General features: G+C 47.4%; 2 protein-coding genes across 7 annotated transcripts in view; one reads left to right on the top strand and one right to left on the bottom strand.

Annotated features, from left to right (window-relative positions):
* LOC101277389 (unconventional myosin-Ig) overlaps nt 1–23,443 on the top strand; it is a 275,011-nt gene that overhangs the window by 126,239 nt on the left and 125,329 nt on the right. The window lies entirely within an intron of this gene.
* The window catches only part of OGDH (oxoglutarate dehydrogenase), a 77,069-nt gene that overhangs the window by 1,114 nt on the left and 52,512 nt on the right, over nt 1–23,443 (bottom strand). For all 6 annotated transcript variants that reach the window (XM_049714663.1, XM_004282984.3, XM_049714661.1 and 3 more), the window contains 13 exons: nt 22,148–22,276; nt 13,765–13,944; nt 13,272–13,424; nt 12,472–12,574; nt 12,169–12,297; nt 11,670–11,820; nt 11,302–11,429; nt 10,955–11,133; nt 10,410–10,481; nt 9,695–9,823; nt 9,039–9,111; nt 406–569; nt 53–207 (listed from right to left, as the gene is read on the bottom strand). In XM_049714663.1, the coding sequence (XP_049570620.1) occupies nt 53–207; nt 406–569; nt 9,039–9,111; nt 9,695–9,823; nt 10,410–10,481; nt 10,955–11,133; nt 11,302–11,429; nt 11,670–11,820; nt 12,169–12,297; nt 12,472–12,574; nt 13,272–13,424; nt 13,765–13,944; nt 22,148–22,276 (1,745 nt within the window). The remainder of the gene's footprint in view (nt 1–52; nt 208–405; nt 570–9,038; nt 9,112–9,694; nt 9,824–10,409; nt 10,482–10,954; nt 11,134–11,301; nt 11,430–11,669; nt 11,821–12,168; nt 12,298–12,471; nt 12,575–13,271; nt 13,425–13,764; nt 13,945–22,147; nt 22,277–23,443) is intronic.

The following is a 23,443-nucleotide window of genomic DNA, read 5'->3' as shown; positions in this document are numbered from 1 at the left end:
GCCCGGGCCCCCTTGCCCTCCCCGGGCCCCAGCCGACTGCCCGTGACCTTACCACACAGGCTTGGCGCGGTTGATGGTGGTCCGCAGCCTGGGCTTCACGTAGTCGTAGTAGCCTTGGTTCTTGTGCTCCTCCTGGCACCAGGCCAGCTGGGCGCTGGGGTACTTCTGCACCTCCTGCAGCAGGAGGTCGAAGGGGAAGGGCGACAGCTGGGGAGAGAGAGAGGAGCTCCTGTCAGGAGAAGGTGCTCAGAGTACTGGGCGAGGCTGGTGTCCTAGAGGGGCTGGCGTCCCAGGTGAGGAGCTCAGTGACCCCTGAAGGATGTTCTGGAAACTCTGGGAAAGCTCTGGGGTCCAGACACCCAGAGGAGGAACGCCAGGACCGGCCTGGGCACCACCTGCCCTCACCTGCTCGATCCTCGTGATGGCCACTTGCTCTGCCATATCCCGTGCTTTGCGCTCTCGGGTAAGATCATAGTACACTTTGCCGGTACAGAAGAGAAGTCTCTTGACGTTTTCTGGGTTTTGGGCTGCAGGGCCATCTTCTGGGATCACCCGCTGGAAGTGGGTACCTACGAGAGAATCCCCACAGCTGGGGGTCTGCTCAGGACTTGGCTGAGGGTGTCCAGGGCCCTCCCTCCACGAGGCGGGGCTGTGCCACAACTGACACCAGAACATTTAGTTTCTGAGGGTTAGGGCTCTCCCCCACTCGCCAGCCTGTGATGCCCTTGCATTAATCCACACTGAGAGAGCCTAACCGGCACAGTAGGCAAGGCCAGCCTTGAGGAGCAAGGGACACCAGTTCATTCTTCAGAACGACCTACCTCAGACTTCAGGGACAACTAGGTCTAGAAGACCATCCCATGACCACTCTGCTCAGACTCCTCATAAGTTTACAAATACTAAAACTTGCCACACTGGAAACTAGAGCAAATACTCAGATGCTCACGGCTGGGACCATTCCCCTGTGAACAAGGCCGACTTCAGGAAGCTGCATTCAAAATGAGGGGTTCCCTTAATGACACATAAGCAACACACAACATGCTCACATTCACGTACGCACGCAAATGCTAGGATTAGAAGGAAACTACCTTCACATGAGAAAGACCAGATATGAGAGACCCACCGCGAACATCATACTCAATGGTGAAAGACTGAAAGCATTTTCCTAAGACACAAACAAGGCAAGGATGTCCGTTCTCACCACTTGTATTCAGCATAACACTGGAATTTCTAGCCAGAGCAATTAGGGGGGGAAAAAAAAAAGAACTAAGAAGTATCTAAATTGGAAAGGAACAAATAAAATTATCTGTTTTACATGTAGAAAACCCTAAAGATTCCACATACAAAAAAACCCTGTTAGAACTAATAAATGAATTCAGCAAAGTTACAGGATAGAAAATCAACACTCAGAATTCAGCTGTATTTCTATGAACAATCCAAAAGTTAAGAAAAAAAAATCCCGTTCAAAACAGCATCAAATAAATAAAATTACTTAGGAATAAACTTAACCAAGAAAATGAAAGACTTGTACACTGAAAACTATAGAACATTACTGAGAGAAATTAAAGAAGATACCAATAAATGGGAAGTCATCCATGTTCATGGATCGGGAGACTTAATATTGCCATGATGTTAATATTATCAAAGCAATCTACAGATTCAACGCAATCCTTATCAAAATCCCAATGACAGGGACTTCCCTGGTGGTGCAGTGGTTAAGAATCCGCCTGCCAATGCAGGGGACGTGGGTTCGAGCCCTGGTCTGGGAAGATCCCACATGCTGTGGAGCAACTAAGCCCATGAGCCACAACTACTGAGCCTGCGCTCTAGAGCCCGAGAGCCACAACTACTGAGCCCGCGTGCTGCAACTACGGAAGCCCATGCTCTTAGAGCCCGTGCTCTGCAACAAGAGAAGCCACCGCAATGAGAAGCCCGCTCAGCACGACGAAGAGTAGCCCCCGCTCGCCGCAATTAGAGAAAGCCCGTGTGCAGCAACAAAGACCCAACACAGCCTAAATAAATAATACGTCTTAAAAAAAAATCCCAATGACATTTTTTCAGAAATAGAAAAGTCCACCTTAAAATTCATGGAATCCCAAAGGACCCTGAATAGCCAAAACTATCTTGAAAAAAGAAAAACAAAGCTGGAGGACTCATGCTTCCTGATTTCAAAACTTACTACAAAGCTACAAGATCAAAGTGGTACTGGCATAAAGACATATATAGACCAATGGAAGACAACAGAGGGACCAGAAATGAACCTTCACGTATATGGTCAAATGATTTTGACAAGGGAACCAAGACTATTCAATGGGGAAAGGAGAGTCTCTTCAACAAATGGTGCTGGGAAAACTGGATATCCACATGCAAATGAAACTGTACCCTTACACCATACAGACACACTAACTCAAAATGGATTAAAGACTAAACACAAAACTGAAATTATAAAACTTAGAAGAAAACATGCGGAGATTGGTTCAAGATGGAAGAGTAGAAGGAAGTGCGCTCACTCCCTCTTGTGAGAGCACCAGAATCACAACTAACTGCTGAACAATCATCGACAGGAAGACACTGGAACTCACCAAAAAAGATAGCCCATATCCAAGGACAAAGGAGAAGCCGCAAAGAGATGGCAGGAGGGGCGCAATCACAATAAAATCAAATCCCACAACCGCTGGGTAGGTGACTCACAAACTGGAGAACAATTATACCACAGAAGTCCATCCACTGGAGTGAAGGTTCTGAGACCCACATCAGGCTTCCCAACCTGGGGGTCTGGCAACGGGAGGAGGAATTCCTAGAGAATCAGACTTTGAAGGCTAGTGGCATTTGACTGCAGGACTTCGACAGGACTGGGGGGAACAGAGACTCCACTCTTGGAGGGCACACACAAAGTAGTGTGTGCATCAGGACCCAGGGGAAGGAGCAGTGACCCCTAGGAGACTGAACCAGACCTACCTGCTACTGTTGGAGGGTCTCCTGCAGAGGCAGGGTGTGGCTGTGGCTCACCATGGGGACAAAAAAACTGGCAGAAGTTCTGGGAAGTACTCCTTGGTGCCATTAGCCCCACCAAAGGGCCAGTAGGCTCCAGTGCTGGGTCACCTCAGGCCAAACAACCAACAGGGAGGGAACCCAGCCTCACCCATCAGCAGACAAGTGGATTAAAGTTTCACTGAGTCTTCCCACCAGAGCAACACCCAACTCTACCCACCACCAGTCCCTCCCATCAGGAAACTTGCACAAGCCTCTTAAGTAGCCTCATCCACCAGAGGGCAGACAGCAGAAGCAAGAAGAACTACAATCCTGCAGCCTGTGGAAGGAAAACTACATTCACAGAAAGACAGACAAAATGAAAAGGCAGAGGACTTTGTACCAGATGAAGGAACAAGATAAAATCCAAGAAAAACAAATAAATGAACTGGAGATAGGCAACCTTGCAGAAAAAGAATTCAGAATAATGATAGTGAAGATGATCCAGGACCTCGGAAAAAGAAAGGAGGCAAAGATTGAGAAGATACAAGAACTGTTTAACAAAGACCTAGAAGAATTAAAGAACAAAGACCTAGAAGAATTAAAGAACAAAAAGAGATGAACAATACAATAACTGAAATGAAAAATACACTAGAAGGAATCAATAGCAGAATAACTGAGGCAGAAGAACGGATAAGTGACCTGGAAGACAGAATGGTGGAATTCACTGCCGTGGAACAGAATAAAGAAAAAAGAATGAAAAGAAATGAAGACAGCCTAAGAGACATCTGGGACATCATTAAACACAATAACATTCACATTATAGGGGTCCCAGAAGGAGAAGAGAGAGAGAAAGGACCCGAGAAAATATCTGAAGAGATTATAGTCAAAAACTTCCCTAACATGGGAATGGAAATAGCCACCCAAGTCCAAGAAGCACAGAGAGGCCCAGGCAGGATAAACCCAAGGAGAAACACGTCGAGACACATAGTAATCAAATGGACAAAAATTAAAGACAAAGAAAAATTATTGAAAGCAACAAGGGAAAATGACAAAAAACATACAAGGGAACTCCCATAAGGTTAACAGCTGATTTCTCAGCAGACACTCTACAAGCCAGAAGAGAGTGGCATGATATATTTAAAGTGATGAAGGGGAAGAACTTCAACCAAGATTACTCTACCCGGCAAGGATCTCATTCAGATTCGATGGAAAAATCAAAAGCTTTACAGACAAGCAAAAGCTGTGAGAATTCAGCACCACCAAACCAGCCCTACAACAAATGCTAAAGGAACTTCTCTAAGTGGGAAACACAGGACAAGAAAAGGACCTACAAAAATAAACCCATAACAAGAAAATGGTAATAGGAACATACATATCGATAATTACCTTACACATGAATGGATTAAATACTCCAACCAAAAGACACAGGCTTTTAGACATATGCTGTGTAAAAGAGACCCACTTCAGACCTAGGGACACATACAGACTGAAAGTGAGGGGATGGAAAAAGATATTCCATGCAAAGGTAAATCGAAGAAAGCCAGAGTAGCAATACTCATATCAGATAAAATAGACTTTAAAATAAAGAATGTTACAAGAGACAAGGAAGGACACTACATAATGATCAAGGGATCAATCCAAGAAGAAGATACAACAATTATAAATATATATGCACCCAACACAGGAGTACCTCAATACATAAGGCAACTGCTAACAGCTATAAAAGAGGAAATAGACAGTAAACAATAATAGTGGGGGACTTTAACACCTCACTTACGCCAATGGAAAGATCATCCAGACAGAAAATTAATAAGGAAACACAAGCTTTAAATGACACAGTAGACCAGATAGACTTAATTGATATTTATAGGACATTCCATCCAAAAACAGCAGATTACACTTTCTTCTCAAGTGCACATGGAACATTCTCCAGGACAGATCACATCTTGGGTCACAAATCAAGCCTCAGTAAATTTAGGAAAACTGAAATCATATCAAGCATCTTTTCCAGCCACAATGCTATGAGGTTAGAAATCAATTACAGGGAAAAAAATGTAAAAAACACAAACACATGGAGGCTAAACAATACATTATTAAATAACCAAGAGATCACTGACGAAATCAAAGAGGAAATCAAAAAATACCTAGAGACAAATTACAATGAAAACATGACGATCCAAAACCTATGGGATGCAGCAAAAGCAGTTCTGAGAGGAATGTTTATAGCTATACAAGCCTACCTCAAGAAACAAGAAAAACCTCAAATAAACAATCTAACCTTACACCTAAAGGAACTAGAGAAAGAAGAACAAACAAAACCCAAAGTTAGTAGAAGGAAAGAAATCATAAAGATCAGAGCAGAAATAAATGAAATAGAAACAAAGAAAACAATAGCAAAGATCAATAAAACTAAAAGCTGGTTCTTTGAGAAGATAAACAAAATTGATAAACCATTAGCCAGACTCATCAAGAAAAAGAGGGGGAGGACTCACATCAATAAAATTAGAAATGAAAAAGGAGAATTTACAACGGACACCGCAGAAATACAAAGCATCCTAAGAGACTACTACAAGCAACTCTATGCCAATAAAATGGACAACCTGGAAGAAATGGACAAACTCTTAGAAAGGTATAACCTTCCAAGACTGAACCAGGAAGAAACAGAAAATATGAACAGACCAATCACAAGTAATGAAATTGAAACCTTGATTGAAAATCTTCCAACAAACAAAAGTCCAGGACCAGATGGCTTCAGAGGTGAATTCTATCAAACACTTAGAGTAGAGCTAACACCCATCCTTCTCAAACTCTTCCAAAAAATTGCAGAGGAAGGAACACTCCCAAACTCATTCTGTGAGGCCACCATCACCCTGATACCAAAACGAGACAAATATACTACAAAAAAAGAAAATTTCAGACCAACATCACTGATGAATATAGATGCAAAAATCCTCAACAAAATACTAGCAAACAGAATCCACCAACACATTAAAAGGATCATATACCATGATCAAGTGGGATTTATCCCAGGGATGCAAGGATTCTTCAATATACGCAAATCAACGTGATACACCATATTAACAAATTGAAGAATAAAAACCATATGATCATCTCAATAGATGCAGAAAAAAGCTTTTGACAAAATTCAACACCCACTTATGATAAAAACTCTCCAGAAAGTGGGCATAGAGGGAACCTACCTCAACATAATAAAGACCATATACGACAAACCCACAGCTAACATCATTCTCAATGGTGAAAAACTGAAAGCATTTCCTCTAAGATCAGGAACAAGACAAGGTTGCCCACTCTCGCCACTACTATTCAACATGGTTTTGGAAGTCCTAGCCACGGCAATCAGAGAAAAAAGAGAAATAAAAGGAATACAAATTGGAAAAGAAGAAGTAAAATTGTCACTGTTTGCAGATGATATGATACTATACATAGAGAATCCTAAAGATGCCACCAGAAAACTACTAGAGTTAATCAATGAATTTGGTAAAGTTGCAGGATACAAAATTAATGCACAGATATCTCTTGCATTCCTATATACTAACAATGAAAGATCAGAAAGAGACATTAAGGAAACAATCCCATTCACCATTGCAACAAAAAGAATAAAATACCTAGGAATAAACCTACGTAAGGAGGCAAAAGACCTGTACTCAGAAACCTATAAGACACTGATGAAAGAAATCAAAGAAGACACAAAAAGATGGAGAGATATACCATGTTCTTGGATTGGAAGAATCAATATTGTGAAAATGTCCATACTACCCAAAGCAATCTACAGATTCAATGCAATCCCTATCAAATTACCAACGGCATGTTTTACAGAACTAGAAAACATGCGGCAAAAGCTTCATGACATTGGGACTTCCCTGGTGGCACAGCGGTTAAGAATCCGCCTGCCAATGCAGGTGACAGGGGTTCAATCCCTGGTCCGGAAGATCCCACATGCAGCGGACCAACTAAGCCCATGTGCCACAACTACTGAGCCTGCGCTCTAGAGCTCGTGTGCTACAACTATTAAGCCCACGCGCCACAACTACTGAAGCCCATGTACCTAGAGCCTGTGCTCCACAACAAGAGAAGCCACCACAATGAGAAGCCCGCGCACCACAATGAAGAGTAGCTCCCGCTCGCTGCAACTAGAGAAAGCCTGCGCGCAGCAACGAAGACCCAATGCAGCCAAAAATAAATAAATTTATTTAAAAAAAAAAGCTTCATGACATTGAATTTGGCAGTGATTTCTTAGATGTGACTCCAAAGGCACAGACAACAACAAAAAGAGAAAAAGTGGACTTCATGAAAATTTAAAAATTTTGTGCATCCAAAGACAACACACAGGGACTTCCCTGGTGGTCCAGTGGTTAAGACTCCGCAATCCCAATGCATGGGGCACGGGTTTGATCCCTGGTTGGGGAACCAGGATTCCACATGCCGTGTGGTGCAGCAGATAAACAAACAAACAAACACACAAACAGGCCTGGAAAAAAAAAGACTACACACAGATGGAAGAAAATAGTTGCAAGTCACATATCTGATAAGGCATCAATATCCAATAAACAGAGAGAAATCTTACAACCCAATAACAAAACAAACAACCCAATTAAAAAATGGGCAAGGACTTGATTAAACATTTTTCCAAAGATAACACACAGATGGCCAATAAGCACATGAAAAGACGCTCAACATCACTGATCATTAGGTTAACAAAAATCAAAACTGCGATGAGATACTACTTCATGGTCACTAGGATGGCTATTATGAAACAAAAACAAAAACCAAGAAAACAAAAACAGAAAACAGTAGTGTTGGCAAGAATGTAGAGAAACTGGAATCCTTGTGTATTGCTGTGAACCAGTATGGAAAACGGTATGGTATGCCTGAAGAATTACCATATGACCCAGCAATCTGCTTCTTGGTATATACCCAAAGGAATTGAAAGCAGGGTCTTGAAGAGAGATTTGTACACCCATGTTCATAGGTGTACTAATAATTTTAGCCATAATGGCTAATAATTTTAGCCATCATCCCCAATGGCTAAAATGTGGAGGTAACCCAAGTGTCCACTGACAGATGAATAGATAAGCAAAAAGTGGTATAAAAATACAACAGAACATTATTCAGCCTTAGAAACGAAGGAAATTCTGACACCTGCTACAACATGGATGAAACTTGAGGATACTGTGCTGAGTGAAATAAGCCCATCACATAAAGACACTTACTGTATGAGCCCACTCACATGCAGCTCCTAGAGCAGCCAAACCCAGAGACAGAAAGCAGAACGGTGGGTGCCAGGGGCTGGGGAAGGAGTGGTGATGGGGGAGTTCTTCAACGGGTGCAGAGTTTCAGTTTGGGAAGATGAAAAAAGTTCTGGGGATGGACGGGGTTGATGGTTGCACAATGACGTGAATGTGTTTATTAATGCCACTGAACTGTACACTTAAAAATGGCTAAGATGGTAAATTTTATATTATGTATATTTCACCATAATAAAAAAAAAATGGGAAAAAAACCAAAGAAGGGGTTTACCTTGACCGAAGATTAAAGGGGGCTCCATGGCTGGGAGCAAGTGGGCTCCCCTGGCCCTGTAAGCCCAGGGTTGTGTGGGGCCACCGTGTGCTGTCAGCCACCTGATGTCTGCTGTCCGGGGGGAAATCTCAGTGCTGTGGGCCTCACCTCACACCACTGAGCTGCCATGTTACGTGGCAGCCCCTACCCACCGGTGCTTCTCCTCTTTTCCTGGCGGTGAGCTGCCATCAGCCCCCCAGGAGCAGTGCCCAGGCAGCAGCGTGAACTCTAACCTCAGACTCACTTCACTGCCTCTGAAAGAGTCCTGCGGGGGTGCACCCAGGCAGGGGTCACAGACCCCAGTGGGACGCGAGACATGCTGTTTGACCAATTTGCACATGAGCTCTGACATCCAGGCTGTCGTGTTCAGTGGTCTTTACCCAACAACCAAAAACTGTGGCAAGGACCAGAGTGAGACTGACAAGGATAAGCCCCCCACAGAGTAGCAGTGAAGACCCACTCCAAATGCTCACCCCCCTCAAGCCTACCTGGAAGCATCTCGTCAAAGCTGGATCTGGCCTCAGGGTGCCGCAGCAGGGACTTGGGGGTGAAGATGATTAACTGAAACACAGCAGCACAGGCTCAGGTTCTAAGGATTCCAGAAGGAGGGCCGACAGCAAGGGGCTGCCCAGGCCTCGCCTTCAGAACAGGCATCTAATGCTGCCCTCCCAGCTCTACGGTCAGGTCAGCGGGATCCGCAGGGTAGAGGTGAAGAGAAGGAAAACAGAACGATGCGGTTTCCCCTTGTCCCCTCTCCTCCGCCCTGAGACACTGGGCATCCACTCCTCCAGGGTCTGTCCCAGCCTGCTCGGAGCCCTGGGTGCCCCCTACCCTATACCTGGGGAAGACCCCTGAGCCTTTCCTGACGTCCTTGCCTGTGGCCAGGGCTGTCCTGTCCCATGGGCCTGCCTGGCCCTGCACTGTGGCCGGCAGCAGCAGGGGGCATTCTCCCCTTGGACCCTTCACTCACACTCCTACTCACCCTTCCACACCTCACCAAGGAGACTGCTTCCTGGGGGCTCAGCTCTCCTCCAAGCTCAACGTACCATCTACGACCACCCGCCCACAAGTCCATCCTCCCATTGGGCTGGGGCCCTGGAGTTCTCAGGCCAGGCCTCTCTGAGCTGGGACACCCCCAACTGACCGGCTTCCGGAAGGGAAGGAGAATCTGGCGACGCAGCACGTGGAAGAAGTTGCCAGGGGTGGAGCAGTTGACGACAACCCAGTTGCAATCGTACAGCTGATTTATGTCGAAGTTGGCTTCCTTAAGGTCCTGGAGCAAGGAGGGAAAGGGCCAGAGGCCAGGCGGCACTGAGCACCCCGTCGCAGGGGGCATCAAGGCAGAGGGCCTCATGGCCGCAGCCTTAGGGTGCCACAGCTCCTCCAGAGATGCACACACAGGGGGCACTGACGAGAGCTCAGCCAGCCAGCCCCACGCTCTGAATGGGATTCTCAGTCCCATGTAATCCCTATTTCTCTGAAAACTACTGCCTGGTCTGGGACAGATACAGGTTCTACCTAAAACCAATTCTGATGTTCCTTAGAAACAGAACCCCCCAAATTTCCTTTTAGCTCTTAAAATTTCACTAGAATCACCCCAGAGTTCTTTCCTCTAAACTGTTTGCCTGAATCAAAATACAGGCAGTATCACTCCTAGAAGCTTCTGCTGTAGCTTTCAGCGCCTCTGCTTTCTACAGCAGCAGGGATGACAGGAGGCAGCCCGGCACTGTCTTCTGTGCTCTAAGAAGGCCTCTCACTTTGTGGAGACCAGCAGGCTCGGGGCCCACCTGCGACTCCCGAGAGGCACAGAGCAGTCGTGCCTTCAGAGTTGCCCACAGACGCCCAGGTGTGCCACTCACCGGCAGGACGTCTGGGTCGTCATTGCACATCTGCAGGAACCGCTCCGGCCTGGCGGAGGAATGTTCCGGACCCTGGAACCAGACACACAAGTTACAGATCAGGAGCTTCCCCCATGCTGACCGTTGCATTCAGTACATCTCTTCCTTAACCAACTTGCTCATTTTGGTCTGAAAAACACCAAACTGTCTCTTTACTGCTGGCAGTTTAATTCCTTCTCCTCCTGCACATGGAGCGTGGAGGGGGCGTTTCCACATCAGGACAGGGCCCAGCACTCCTGGTTCCTCCTGGTTTCCAAACCCGGTTCTTAAGCAAGCCCCCCACAAGGCCTGGCGGAGGAGGAGGGAAGAGAACAGGGAACACCGGAGCCTGGGAGGTCCCCGTCCGCACTGCCACTTCTCATCAGTAACGGAGCAGGACCTGCCTCTTGCCTTCCAAGGGAGGTGGGGAACACCAGCAGAGCCTGTACGGTGCCAATTTCGGGGTCAGGGTCCTAGGCAGGCCCTTCCCACGTTCTAGGTCTGCCGGGAAGGGGCGGGGGCCTCACCATGCCCTCCATGCCGTGGGGCAGCAGCAGCACGATGCCGTTCTGCCGCACCCACTTGGCTTGTCCCGGGCAGATGAACTGGTCGATGATGCACTGGGCCGTGTTGTGGAAGTCACCAAACTGGGCCTCCCAGAGGACCAGGGCGTTAGGACTGGCCATGGCAAAACCCAGCTCAAAGCCTGCAGGGCAGGAGGGAGGGAGAAGACCGGACAGGAGTCAGCTGGTGGGCGGGAAGGGGGCTGCAGGGAGGAGGGGAGAGTGGGGCAGAGGGGAGGAGGGGCAAGGGGTGGCAGGGGAAGCAGCGGGGAGGCGGCAGGGAGGAGGGCCTCGCAGGCTGGGGTGCTCACCCAGGACCCCGTACTCGGACAGTGAGCTGTTGCACACGGTGTAGGGGGCCTGGTTGGGCCAGAGGTGGTTCATGGGGATGCAGGTTCTCTTGTCCACATTCTGGTCGTGCAGCACGTGGTGGCGATGGCTGAGGGAGAACAGCACAGATTAGCGGCAGAAGCCAGCCCCGTGCACCGCCGGGGGAGCACAAAGCCCCGTTCTTAACAGAAGCGTCTAATCAGAGCAGGGAAAGGGTGCTTCTGGGTCTGAGCAATGGGATCTAATGATTTGCTCCTGGCAGGGATTTTCTTCTGGGAGAGGAACTCCAGAGCCCTTCCTTTCCATCTCCCATGCTTTGAAGGGCCCACAAGAGCACCGGGACCATTACCTAAAAGTGCCCCGCTCCACGTCCTGGCCGCTCAGCCGGATGTGGATGCCCTCCTTCAGGAGGGAGCCGAAAGCCATGTACTCCGCCAGAGCCCAGTCCACCGTCCTGTTCTTCACCAGCTCCCCACGGGTCTTCAGGATGCGGCTCAGCCCTGCAGAGACAGGGTGCTCACCAGCCGCCCGGCACCCCCTCTCGGGACAAGAGCTGAGCTTCCTTTGGCCCCAGCTTTTGGGAGTCCTGACTCACCGGGAGAGTGGGGAAGGGAGCTGAGTGGAGACCAGGCCAGAGCGGCCGTGACATCCCATCCCTTCCTCCACTGCTCCGCCGGCTGAGGACCTCGCCAGGGCAGGGGTGAGGTGAGGCGAGGGCTTCCCTCATCCAGCCACCCCGGCCTTGAACGAAGCAGGGACCTAAGGTGGGCGAGGACTGGTCTCATGCTGGGACACAGTTGGCACTGGACTCGGCCCAACACTTCCAAAGGTCCAGGTGGCGCCCTTACCTCCGTGAATGGTGAAGTTCTCCACAGGCACGGAGCTGGCCACGTTCCCAATGTGCGCGAGAATATCCTCCGTCAGGCCCGTGGAGGGGCAGGTCATGCTCCTGGGCTGCCCGTCCAGGGTGAAGAAGCCTAGCAGAGAAGCGGCAAGCTGACGCACAGGTGCCACTCCTCAAGGAGCCGTGGACACGCGAGATGCTGTGCAGCGGTGGCCAGGACCGAGAGCCGAAGTCAGGGGTCCGAGTCCAGGGCCCACAGGGTGTTGTGGAGCGGGGAGGGGGCTCACTGGTGGCATTCCTCACTCACCAGGCCAGGGGGAGTCCAGCCAGTGCTTGATGTGCAAGATCTTCTCGTCCTTGGACCTGGTGAAGGCCTCCTCACAGATCTTGTCATACTTGGAGATCTCCTCCTGGAGGGTCGGGCCCGACACAGCCGTCAGGGCCGCTCTGCACAGGGCACGCCAGCCACACGGCCAGTGCGCGCCTGCACTTCCTGAGTGCAGAGTCCCTCAGACTCCACTGGCCTCCAGGCCTTCTCCTCCCAACACGCATCACCCCTGAGGTCTGTGGGAAGCTTCCGTTTTATTGTTTTCATTCCCGTAGCTGCTTCTCCACAGTTGCTGGCTGCAGATCCTGCTCTAAGTTGGAGCCCTGTCCCCGCCCACCCTCTCACCATATTCTTTCGGATGAGTTCTCATGGCTCCGAGCACAGCCCCTGAATACGCAGCCCTGCTCCATTTCTCCGTCACCCTGCACGGGCCTTCGCACTCATAACCAGCCAGAAATGACCAGGTCACAGCAGGCCCTTTACGAGCTGGATCCCTCATCAGCCTCTCGCCCTCTCACCCCTGTGCACTGGACTCTGTAAGCCAAGGAGGCCACTGCCTTGTGCCAAAGTGCTCTCAGGTCCCACCTCCCTCACCCAACGCCTCAGTAGCCTGGACTCTCCAAGAAGTTATGCACCGAAATGCTATAGTTGTAAATATTTCACGTGTTCTCACTTGGATCCTAATTACTCTGCGAAAGCGAGCATTTGCCCTGTGGTGGGCCTTCTCTATCCCTCCCTGGCTCTGGAAAGGCCCACTGGGACCAGAGCCGGGGACGCACCTCATACTCAGGCTGGTTGACCACGCCCTGCGACACCAGCACCTCGGCATACTTCTGCAGCACGGGCTTCTGCTTGCGGATCTGCTTGTACATGAGCGGCTGTGTGAACATGGGCTCGTCCATCTCGTTGTGGCCATTGCGTCGGTAACACACCTGAACACAGCCAGGAGACGCCAGCATCACGGACCATGTTGGCTGGGACCCGGGACCCACGAGGACCTGCCCCCATTTCTCCTATGTGACACCTCAGTTTACCTCTTCTAGAATTAGGGTCCTGTCTCTCACTCCTTCACTCGCTAGAATTGCTTTGACTGTCACATGAGATGAAACTAGAGTGACCTGGGGCTATCTCGGGACAGGATTCCAACTACCTTCTTCCCCAGGTCAGGTCACCCAGGCCGAAGATGCAGGAGCCCTCAGGAGGGGCACTGAGGTGCCCTGGCTCTAGGGAGCCCTGACCCCTCTCTTCAGGACACAGGCTAAGGTCACTCACCAGGTCCACCACCACGTCCTTGTGGAAGGTGCTCCTCCACTCAGCTGCCACCTTGCACACGTACATGACTGCCTCCGGGTCATCCGCATTCACGTGGAAAATGGGGGCATTCACGACTCGGGCCACATCGGTGGGGTAGGGTGAGGAGCGGGCCATGCGTGGGTCGGTGGTGAAGCCGATCTGCAAGAGACAGGCAGCTTGGCCAGGGGGCTTGGGCATGCTGCTGAGCATGGGTGGGGCAGAGGTGGGGCGGGGCAGAGCAGGCCCACCCTCCAGGCCAATGGCAGGGTGGAACCAGGACAGGGGTGTAGCCGAGGGCAGGGCAGGATAAGAGGGCAGGGCAGGAGCAGGAATGTATGTGTCTGAGGGTGAGGGCGGGGCTAACGGCAGGCAGGGTGGAGCCTGAAGGTCACCTGCTGGAGGCCACTTGGCTGCCCTTGGCCTACTCTAAGACAGTTCCCAAAGGCTATTTTTTTTTTAATTGTTTTTTTTTTCCTATTCTGGTAACAAAATTCATACATGTTCAACAGAGTTTGGAAGACAGTTTAATGAAAAATTAAACAAAGTCACTATATTCTACCAGGTTCAGTGTAAATATTTTGATATTTTCCTTTCCAGATGATTTTCTTTGCATGCATACACATGAAATATAAATATAAAATTTCAGATCCTATCATTTCTGTAGTTTTGTACTTTGGTAACTTAACATTAGCATTTTTTTCTTTGAAAAGAAAATTAAAGGCCTCACCACTTAGATGTACTAAAACTTAATCATATATTTGTAATTTTATAACCTGCATTTAACATTTATTTTCATGGGGACTTCCCTGATGGTCCAATGGTAAAGAATCCGCCTTCCAGTGCAGGGGATGTAGGTTCGTTCCCTGGTCGGAGAACTAAGATCCCATGTGCTGCGGGGCAACTAAGCCCGCGAGCCACAACTACTGAGCTCGCGCGCCTCAGCGAGAGAGCCTGCGTGCCACAAACTACAGAGCCCACGTGCCACAACTAGAGAGAGAAAACCCACACGCCACAACTAGAGAGGAGCCCACATGCCACAACGAAGAGCCCACATGCCACAACAAAAGATCCCGCATGCCACAGCTAAGACCTGATGCAACCAAAACAATAAAAATAAAAACAAATACCTAAAATTTATTTTTATGGACTACTTCAAACATATAGAAAGTATGATAATACTATAATGATCACCCATGAACTCACAAGCCAAAATGAACAAATCTTAACAGTTTCAGGACTTTTTATACATTTCTGCTACAGCTGGCCCCCACACAGAGAGCACGGCCCTGAAAGTGGAGGACATAGTTTCTACATGTTGCAATATGTATTCCATGTGTCCATAAATAATATATGGTATCTTCTTAGGCTTACTGTTCACTAAAATTTTGATATCATTCAGACTTATGGAAAAGTTGAAAGCATACAGAGAACTCCCACACAGTCTTTACTCAGATTCACCAACTGTTGCCATTTTGCCCCTTTTCTTATTCATGCTCTTTCCATTACACACGCACGCACACACACACATTTTTCCTAAACCATTTGCAGGTAAGTAGTAGACGTCCCTATTCCCTGAAACATGGACATTTCATTACCAGCCAGAGTGCAGTTCTCGGCCCAAGCAATTTAATATTACAGAATACCGTTATCTGACCCTCAGTAGACACATTCCACCAATTGTCCTAACGATACCCAGTCTTTCTTGCCTCAGTCCCATATCCAATCCAGCACATCACCCTGCATTAGTTGTCACCTCTCTCTAGTCCCCTTTAATCTTGAAGCCTTCTTGCTTTTCTTGGGTTTTCATAGCACTGACATTTTGGAAGAGTATTTCCATGTCTTTTAAACCATAGAGATATACAGTCTATGTACCTTACATATGGTGTCATACTCTATATGCTGTGCAAATCCTTTGCAACTTGCTTTCTGTTCAATATTTATATTCACGGTTCATCCAGGTTGAAACATGTACCTCTACGTCCTGTAGTAGAGCTTAGTGAAATCTAAGTACTGCATAGTATATACCACAGTTCATTTATCCATTCTCCTGTTGTTGGACATTTAGTTGTTTCCAACTTGTGGTTAATACACTGTTACTGTACACATTCTTACGGAGGTTTTCTCCAGCAAGCACTGAGTTTCTCTGCAGTACTCCTAAGAAGGGAAAACTAAGCCACAGGGTCAGAACATTGCACCTAAATACCATCGAGTGCTCTCCAAAGTGGTTGTACCACTCACCCTCCTACTAGCAGCATGAGTAACCTGCATTTAAACTCACCATGTTGTGACCGTTTCCCCAGGATATTAAATATTTTAATGATTATATAATACTGCTTCCTACGGCTTTGCCAAAATTTATACAAAGACTCTTTGGTTTTTATAAACATTCTTTTTTTTTTTTAAATTTTTCCCTGAAAAATCTTTTCTTAAAAAAATTAATTTATTTATTTATTTTTGGCTGCATCGGGTCTTCGTTGCTGTGCATGGGCTTCCTTTAGTTGCTTCGAGCAGGGGCTACTCTTCGTTGCACTGCACGGGCTTCTCATTGTGGCGGCTTCTCTTCTTGCAGAGCATGGGCTCTAGGTGCATGGGCTTCAGTAGTTGTGGCCCGTGGGCTCTAGAGCACAGGCTCAGTAGTTGTGGCACACGGGCTTAGTTGCTCCGTGGCATGTGAGATCTTCCCTGACCAGGGCTCGAACCCGTGTCCCTGCATTGGCAGGCAGATTCTTAACTACTGCGCCACCAGGAAAGCCCGATAAACATTTTTTTTTAGTAAGTTTTTTTGATTTTGTTTTTAAAATTTATTTTATTTTTATTTTTGGCCGCTTTGGGTATTCTTTGCTGCGTCCCGGCTTTCTTTAGTTGTGGTGAGTGGGGGCCACTCTTCATTGTGGTGCGTAGGCTTTTTGTTGCAGTGGCTTCTCTTGCTGTGGAGCACAAGCTCTAGGCACACGGGCTTTGGTAGTTGTGGCACACGGGCTCAGTAGTTGTGGCTCACGGGCTCTAGAGCGCAGGCTCAGCAGTTGTTGCACACAGGCTTAGTTACTCCGCGGCATGTGGGAATCTTCCCGGACCAGGGCTTGAACCCATGTCCCCTGCATTGGCAGGCGGATTCTTAACCACTGCACCACCAGGGAAGCCCCCCCACCCCGCCCATAAACATTCTTATACAAAAGCATTTAGCAACTGATGGCTTCCTTAGAAGAAAAATTCAGAATAGGAAATCCTACGTGTGTCCTTAGAGAAACAAGAGCCTCAGCAAAGCACGTCTTTCCTTTCCTGCTACAGATCTTACTGGCCCCATGTCATGATTGATGTTATCAAAAACAGTAAAAAGATTTAAGAAAACATTAGCAAAACTGTAGTTCTTACAGAAGTCTGAGAATTCTTTATTTATTTGTTTATGATGAATTGCTTTTACTAAACTCCTTTATTACACTGACTAAAGAAAAGATAAGAAATAGTCACAAACTGATGAGAACATTAAAAAAAGATGTACCAGGGAGAATTCTGATGAGCATTTACAGAGAACCTTGATCAATCCCAGGGTCCATCTGGGTCTGGGTCTCCCCATAGGGAAATGAGGGTAGGGACCAGGTAAGACAGTGATCATAATATGAACATTACAGCTAGAACACCACAGAAAGTGAACTGCTTCGAAGTTTTGAGACCTCAGTCCCCCAGCTGCCCTCCCCAATATCCACCACTGTTACCAACTTCATTTTTTTAATTTTATTTTTTAAAAATATTTATTTATTTATTTGGCCGTGCCGGGTCTTAGTTGTGGCATGTGGGATCTAGTTCCCTGACTAGGGATTGAACCCAGGCCTCCTGCACTGGGAGCTCGGAGTCTTAATCACTGGACCATCAAGGAAGTCCCTGACTTCTTCATCTTTAAACACATATGGTGGGTGTACGCATACCCACCCACTCACACACACACACAGAGATGCAGCTATACTCCACGTTCTGCTCTGCACTTCTTTTCCCCACTTAACGTACCTTATAGTTCATTTCGACAGTATATATAGATCCTACTCTCTCAAATGGTTTTATTACACTGCAGTTGCAGTTAACTTACATTAGTGCTTATTTATGGGCCAGGCACTATTCTGAGCACTTTATGTATATTAATTTCTATGTATTAATTCATTTAAGCCTTGTAAAACATGGATGGATACATCATAAACTACTTAACCAGCTCCCTACTGATGTAGTGGTAGAAACTCTGGTTTCTAGTCTTGCTGCAGCAGTCATAGCTTCCCCACAATGCCCCTCCATATTATTTACTTATTTCAGTTTTGTACATTTATTTTTTCTTCCAGTTTTATTAAGATATTAATTGTGCAGCAGTGACATATATATTATGTACATATTATAAATATATATATATATATTTTGGGCCACACTGTGTGTCTTGCAGGATCTTAGTTCCCTGACCAGGGATCAAACCCTGGCCCTGGCAGTGAAAGCACCGAGTCCTAACCACTGGACAGCCCGGGAATTCCCCAAGTGATATCTTTAAAGAAGACATTTGGGAGTGAGTGTACTAGTAGGAAAACCCCACAAAGTGGAACTGCTGGGTTTAAGAGCCAGAGGGGACGCGAGAGGCAAATGGTCTATCCTGGTTGGAGCCCTGTTTCCTTCAACCCTGCAGCTCTGTCCCTGGCTGCCCCCATCCACGCCACTACCCCTGCTCCCACATGTGCTGGGCGCTCTGCAGCTTTCAGGGCTACTGCATCAACCTGCAGATGCAGCTGGGTGGGCCTGAAGGCCCCAGATTTGGCTAACTAAGGCCCTCACCCAACCCGGACTCTGCACCTTCTTCCCTGTCCCGTTTTCAGTGTCTTCCCCACCCTATTAAATTTTATCCGGTGCAAAAAAAAAAAAAGGAACAGGGGGCTTCCCTGGCAGCGCAGTGGTTGAGAGTCTGCCTGCCGATGCAGGGGACATGGGACATGGGTTCGTGCCCCGGTCTGGGAAGATCCCACATGCCGCAGATGGCTGGGCCCGTGAGCCATGGCTGCTGAGCCTGCGTGTCTGGAGCCTGTGCTCTGCAACAGGAGAGGTCACAACAGTGAGAGGCCTGCGTACCGCAAAAAAAAAAAAAAAAAAAGGAACAGGTCTGATTGTTGGAAGTTCTTTTCATTCAGCTGAAATCTGCTGCTTCCTGGTAACTGCTATGCATTGGTGCTGACTCTGCCCATTATATTCCTTGCTTTGTGAAGCATTCATTTATTTGAAAACAGCTCTTATGCTTCTAGGAGTCTTCCATCTTCTGGGCTACATGGTCACGGCTTCCTTTTAGGGTAATTTTCCAGACACTATGCCATCTTAAGACTCTCTCCTCTGGACACAGTCTCACTTAAGTTCAACCAAAATGCTTGATGTTCTGTCATAAGAAGTTTGACAAACCAAAGGCTTACCTGTACTGCATTTGTGTAATGTGATTCTTTTTTTTTTTTTTTTTTTTTGTGGTATGTCGGCCTCTCACTGTTGTGGCCTCTCCCGTTGCAGAGTACAGGCTCCAGACACGCAGGCTCAGTGGCCATGGCTCACGGGCCCAGCCGCTCCCCGGCATGTGGGATCTTTCCGGACCGGGGCACGAACCCGTGTCCCCTGCATCGGCAGGCGGACTCTCAATCACTGCGCCACCAGGGAAGCCCATGTAATGTGATTCTTAAATTGAAATACTGTTAAATGTTTATATTGCCAAGACGGAAGGTTTCAAGTCAATGAATAAGAAAAAAGAAACTAGAAAGAGAAGACTAAATTAAACCCAAAGCAAGTAGAAGGAAAGAAATTACAAAGAGCAGAAACCAATGAAATAGAAAACAGGAAAACAACAGAGAAAATGCAATGAAACCAAAGCTGTTCCTTTGAAACCAACAACGAACCTATATAACCGAGAAAAAGAGAAAACACACAAATTACCAATATTAGGAATGAAAGAAGGGATAAAACAACAGACCCTAATAAGAGAACATTGGAAACTTTATGCTCATAAATTTTACAACTTAAATGAAATGAAAAAATTCCATGAAAGACAGAAGTAACCAGAGCTCACTCAAGAAGAAACAGATAACCTGAATAGTCTTGTATTTACTAGAGAAATGGAATTTACACTTAGAAAACAGTGCTCATAGGGACTTCCACTTCTGGAAGATGGAGGAGATGTACCTTTCCCTCCTTCTCCTGCTAATAAGTACAATTAAAAACCCAAGGCATTGTATACATAAGACAAACACTGAAGGCAGACAGAAGCAAGCAGATCAGCCGGGGACCTCCGGTCCCGATGAATGACTGGTGATCATTCCCAGGGCTATCTTTTTGCCTCATATAGCCCAGATTTAGGGCTAGGGAAGCAGGCAACTCAGAAACGCCAACAGGCATAGCAAAAAGACGTTTCAAGGAAAGTGGCTCTCTCTGGCCAGAAGACCAGGAACAGGCCACCTAGCAGTACAGAAGATTTTTAGACAATCATAACCCTGCTGCAGCCAACCCCACAGAAAACACCGTGGCCACCCCCACTTGCCCCAGCAAAGGCCCGGTGTCCCCAGCAGCCCCCCTAGGCTTCTGGTAATTAGGCAACCACTCCATCCCTGGTATTAGTGGAGGCTACTTGGGAAGCAGTAACAAAGCACCCTTGTCCCACCCTCCGTCCCCTCCCTTCCCTGGGTATCAACAGACCTGGGGTGGGGAACCTGGACCCCTACCCCACCTGGCAGTAACAAGTGTCCCCCAACCCCGACCCGAAATGTCCAGAGGACACCTCCTATAACAGGAGATTTAAATAAGATTCTGAGTTTCATAACATATCCTCAAAATGTCTGGTTTCATAAGAAATCACTTGTTATACCAACAACCAGAAAAATCTTAGCTTGAATGAGAAAAAGCAATCATTAGAAGCCAACACTGAGATGACACAGATTTTAGAATTACCTCACAAAGACTTCATAAAATTAAAATTCATAAAATTCAAAGCAAACTTCATAAAAATACCTCAATAAAAATTATGAACATTCCTGAAATACATGAAAAAATAGAAACTCAGCAAAGAAACAGAAGATACAAGAAGAACCAAGTGGAAACTTTAGAGTTGAAAAAACAAACAAACAAACAAACCCCCCCAGGGGGGGGATGGAAATCAGGGGAAAAAACCCCAAACCTGAATGGAGGTGCTCTATAGCAGAATGGAAGGGAGAAAGGAAAGACTCAGAGAACTTAAAGATGGAACAGAAATTACCCAATCTAAACAAATGGAGAGGGACTTCCCTGGTGGTGCAGTGGTTAAGAATCCGCCTGCCAATTCAAGGACCACAGGTTCAAGCCCTGGTCTGGGATGATGCCACATGCCGCGGAGCAACTAAGCCCGTGTGCCATAACTACCGAGCCTGCGCTCTAGAGCCCGTGCACCACAACTACTGAGCCCACATGCCACAACTACTGAAACCCACGTGCCTAAAGCCCGTGCTCCACAACAAGAGCAGCCACCGCAATGAGAAGCCCACGCACCACAATGAAGAGCAGCCCCAACTAGAGAAAGCCCACGTGCAGCAATGAAGACACGATGCAGCCAAAAATAAACAAATAAATTAATTTTAAAAGAAGAATAAATAATAAAAAAAAACCCCCAAAAAACCACACCAAAAAAACCCAACCAATCAACCAAGCAAAAAACTCCTGGGATGGAATTCACCTGACTCTGGAGACTACTCATGGAAAAATTTTTTTCTTTAAAAAAAAAAAAATCCCCCTGTGTCTTGGGCTTCCAATCCCTGTGAATGATCTTTGCTGTACTCTTCCAGATTGAAGACCATTCCTGTTAGCATCTCAGCCCCTACCCAAAAAGCAGTAAAGACTCTCTGTGTTTGGTCATCTGTTTAAAACACAGTTCAGAGGTTGTTTTTAGACCTTTCTCTTTCCTTGGCACCTTTTCAATATCTATTTTATGAAACAACCTATAATGAATTATTTCCATTAAAATTAATATTTTAAGAATATATAATGCCATGAGAAAACACTGTGGTAAATAAGAAGTGGATATAAAACTGTGTGTATGGAACCCAGTTTCTTAAAAGAGGAAAGCCATCTATATGCTTGTGGATATGGAAGAAAATATTCTGAAATAACACCATGATCTTAAACACTGTAATTAAAATCTCTCCACTTTAAAGAAAGTTTCCTGTTTGTCCAAGTTTATTAATCAGAAAACAACAAATGTATTAAATGATGAAACCATGTCATTCTAAGTAAGGCTGATGTGAGCGTAGAAGCCTCAGGAGAAAGTCTAATTGATGCTGTGGCCTCCACAGCCTTCTCTGCTGCAAAGACCCCAGAGCCTGCCTGGAGCCCAGGTTACCTGGTTGTTGACGACCACGTGGACAGTGCCGTGAGTCGTGTAGGACGGCAGGTCACTCAGGTGGAAGGTCTCGTACACGATGCCCTGGCCGGCAAACGCAGCATCCCCGTGCAGAAGGATGGACATGACCTGCAGACATGCAAAGGAGACCCCAAATGTGACATGGTCCTGACCACCACGTCCACAAGGCACACTGGAGATTCAGTCACAATCCACTTTTCAAAAAATGATGTATTTTGAGATAATTTCGAACTTAGAAAGAAAATGGCAGGAAGGCACAAAGACCCCCAGGCCCCCCCAGCACCCCCTTCCCCCTGAGAATGTGCTCCATGAGGGTGCCCTCCATGTCTGCACACCAGCCACCCTGCCATCATCTGCTGCAGAGCCAATGCCCATCACCCCTGAACCCACCACGCAGGACCCTCTCATCAGGAAAGCAATGCTGGCCCAGACCCCACGTGGACGTGCTCTTAGGGGCACGCCTCTTTAGCCTCTCGACCTGGAGCAGCCCATTGTGTCTCCCGTCTCCACGTCGCGGACAGGCCTTGGGCTCCGATGGTCCTGTGTGACCAGACTCAGGAACGGTGCATTCCGTACCAGGGGACGCCAGAGCTGGCCTACCCCACGTGGATGAAGTTGACTTGGATCACATGGATAGATAGCTGTTTCTCCCTTTTTTTTTTTTTTTTTTTTTGGTCACGCTGCGCAGCATGTGGGATCCTAGTTCCTCAACCAGGGATCGAACCTGCACCCCCTGCAGTGGAAGTGCAGAGTCTTAACCACTGGACCGCCAGGAAGTCTGTGTTTCTCCCTTTAAACTCGCCATTTCTCCTCGGTAACGAGAACAGTGAGGAGAACTTCTAGATCTTGCTCCTTACCACACCTCCACCCACCCAGCAGTCTGAGCGGCACCCCTGGGATGCTGCCAGGTGTCACTCCTACCTTCACGCGCTGGCATTCCACAAAAGCTTTCTCTTCTCGACTTTTATTTATTTGTATTAATATGTGCTCCCGGATTCCTGTTTTATTCAGCTGGCTGTAACTGACTAGTATCTGTAGTTATTTGGATGCTCACACTGCCCCATACTTGGCGTGGGGGTCCCGTGCCATCTGGACAGGCCCCATGGCTCGTGGGGGCCTCCGTGCTTTCTGGCACAACAGAGATTTCAGCCCCCTGCTGCACTGTTCCTGCCCAGCCCTGGAATCAGACACTTCTCTAAGGAGCCTGGTTCCTTCAGTGGAGGACGGCACTGAAGACTAGTATTTGTGTGCTCATCACCACTAGAAACATCACAC

This window comes from Orcinus orca, chromosome 9 (assembly GCF_937001465.1).
Source record: "Orcinus orca chromosome 9, mOrcOrc1.1, whole genome shotgun sequence".
NCBI lineage: Eukaryota > Metazoa > Chordata > Mammalia > Artiodactyla > Delphinidae > Orcinus > Orcinus orca.
Note: the sequence above shows the minus strand (reverse complement) of the source record. Positions and strands in the feature narration are given on the sequence as shown.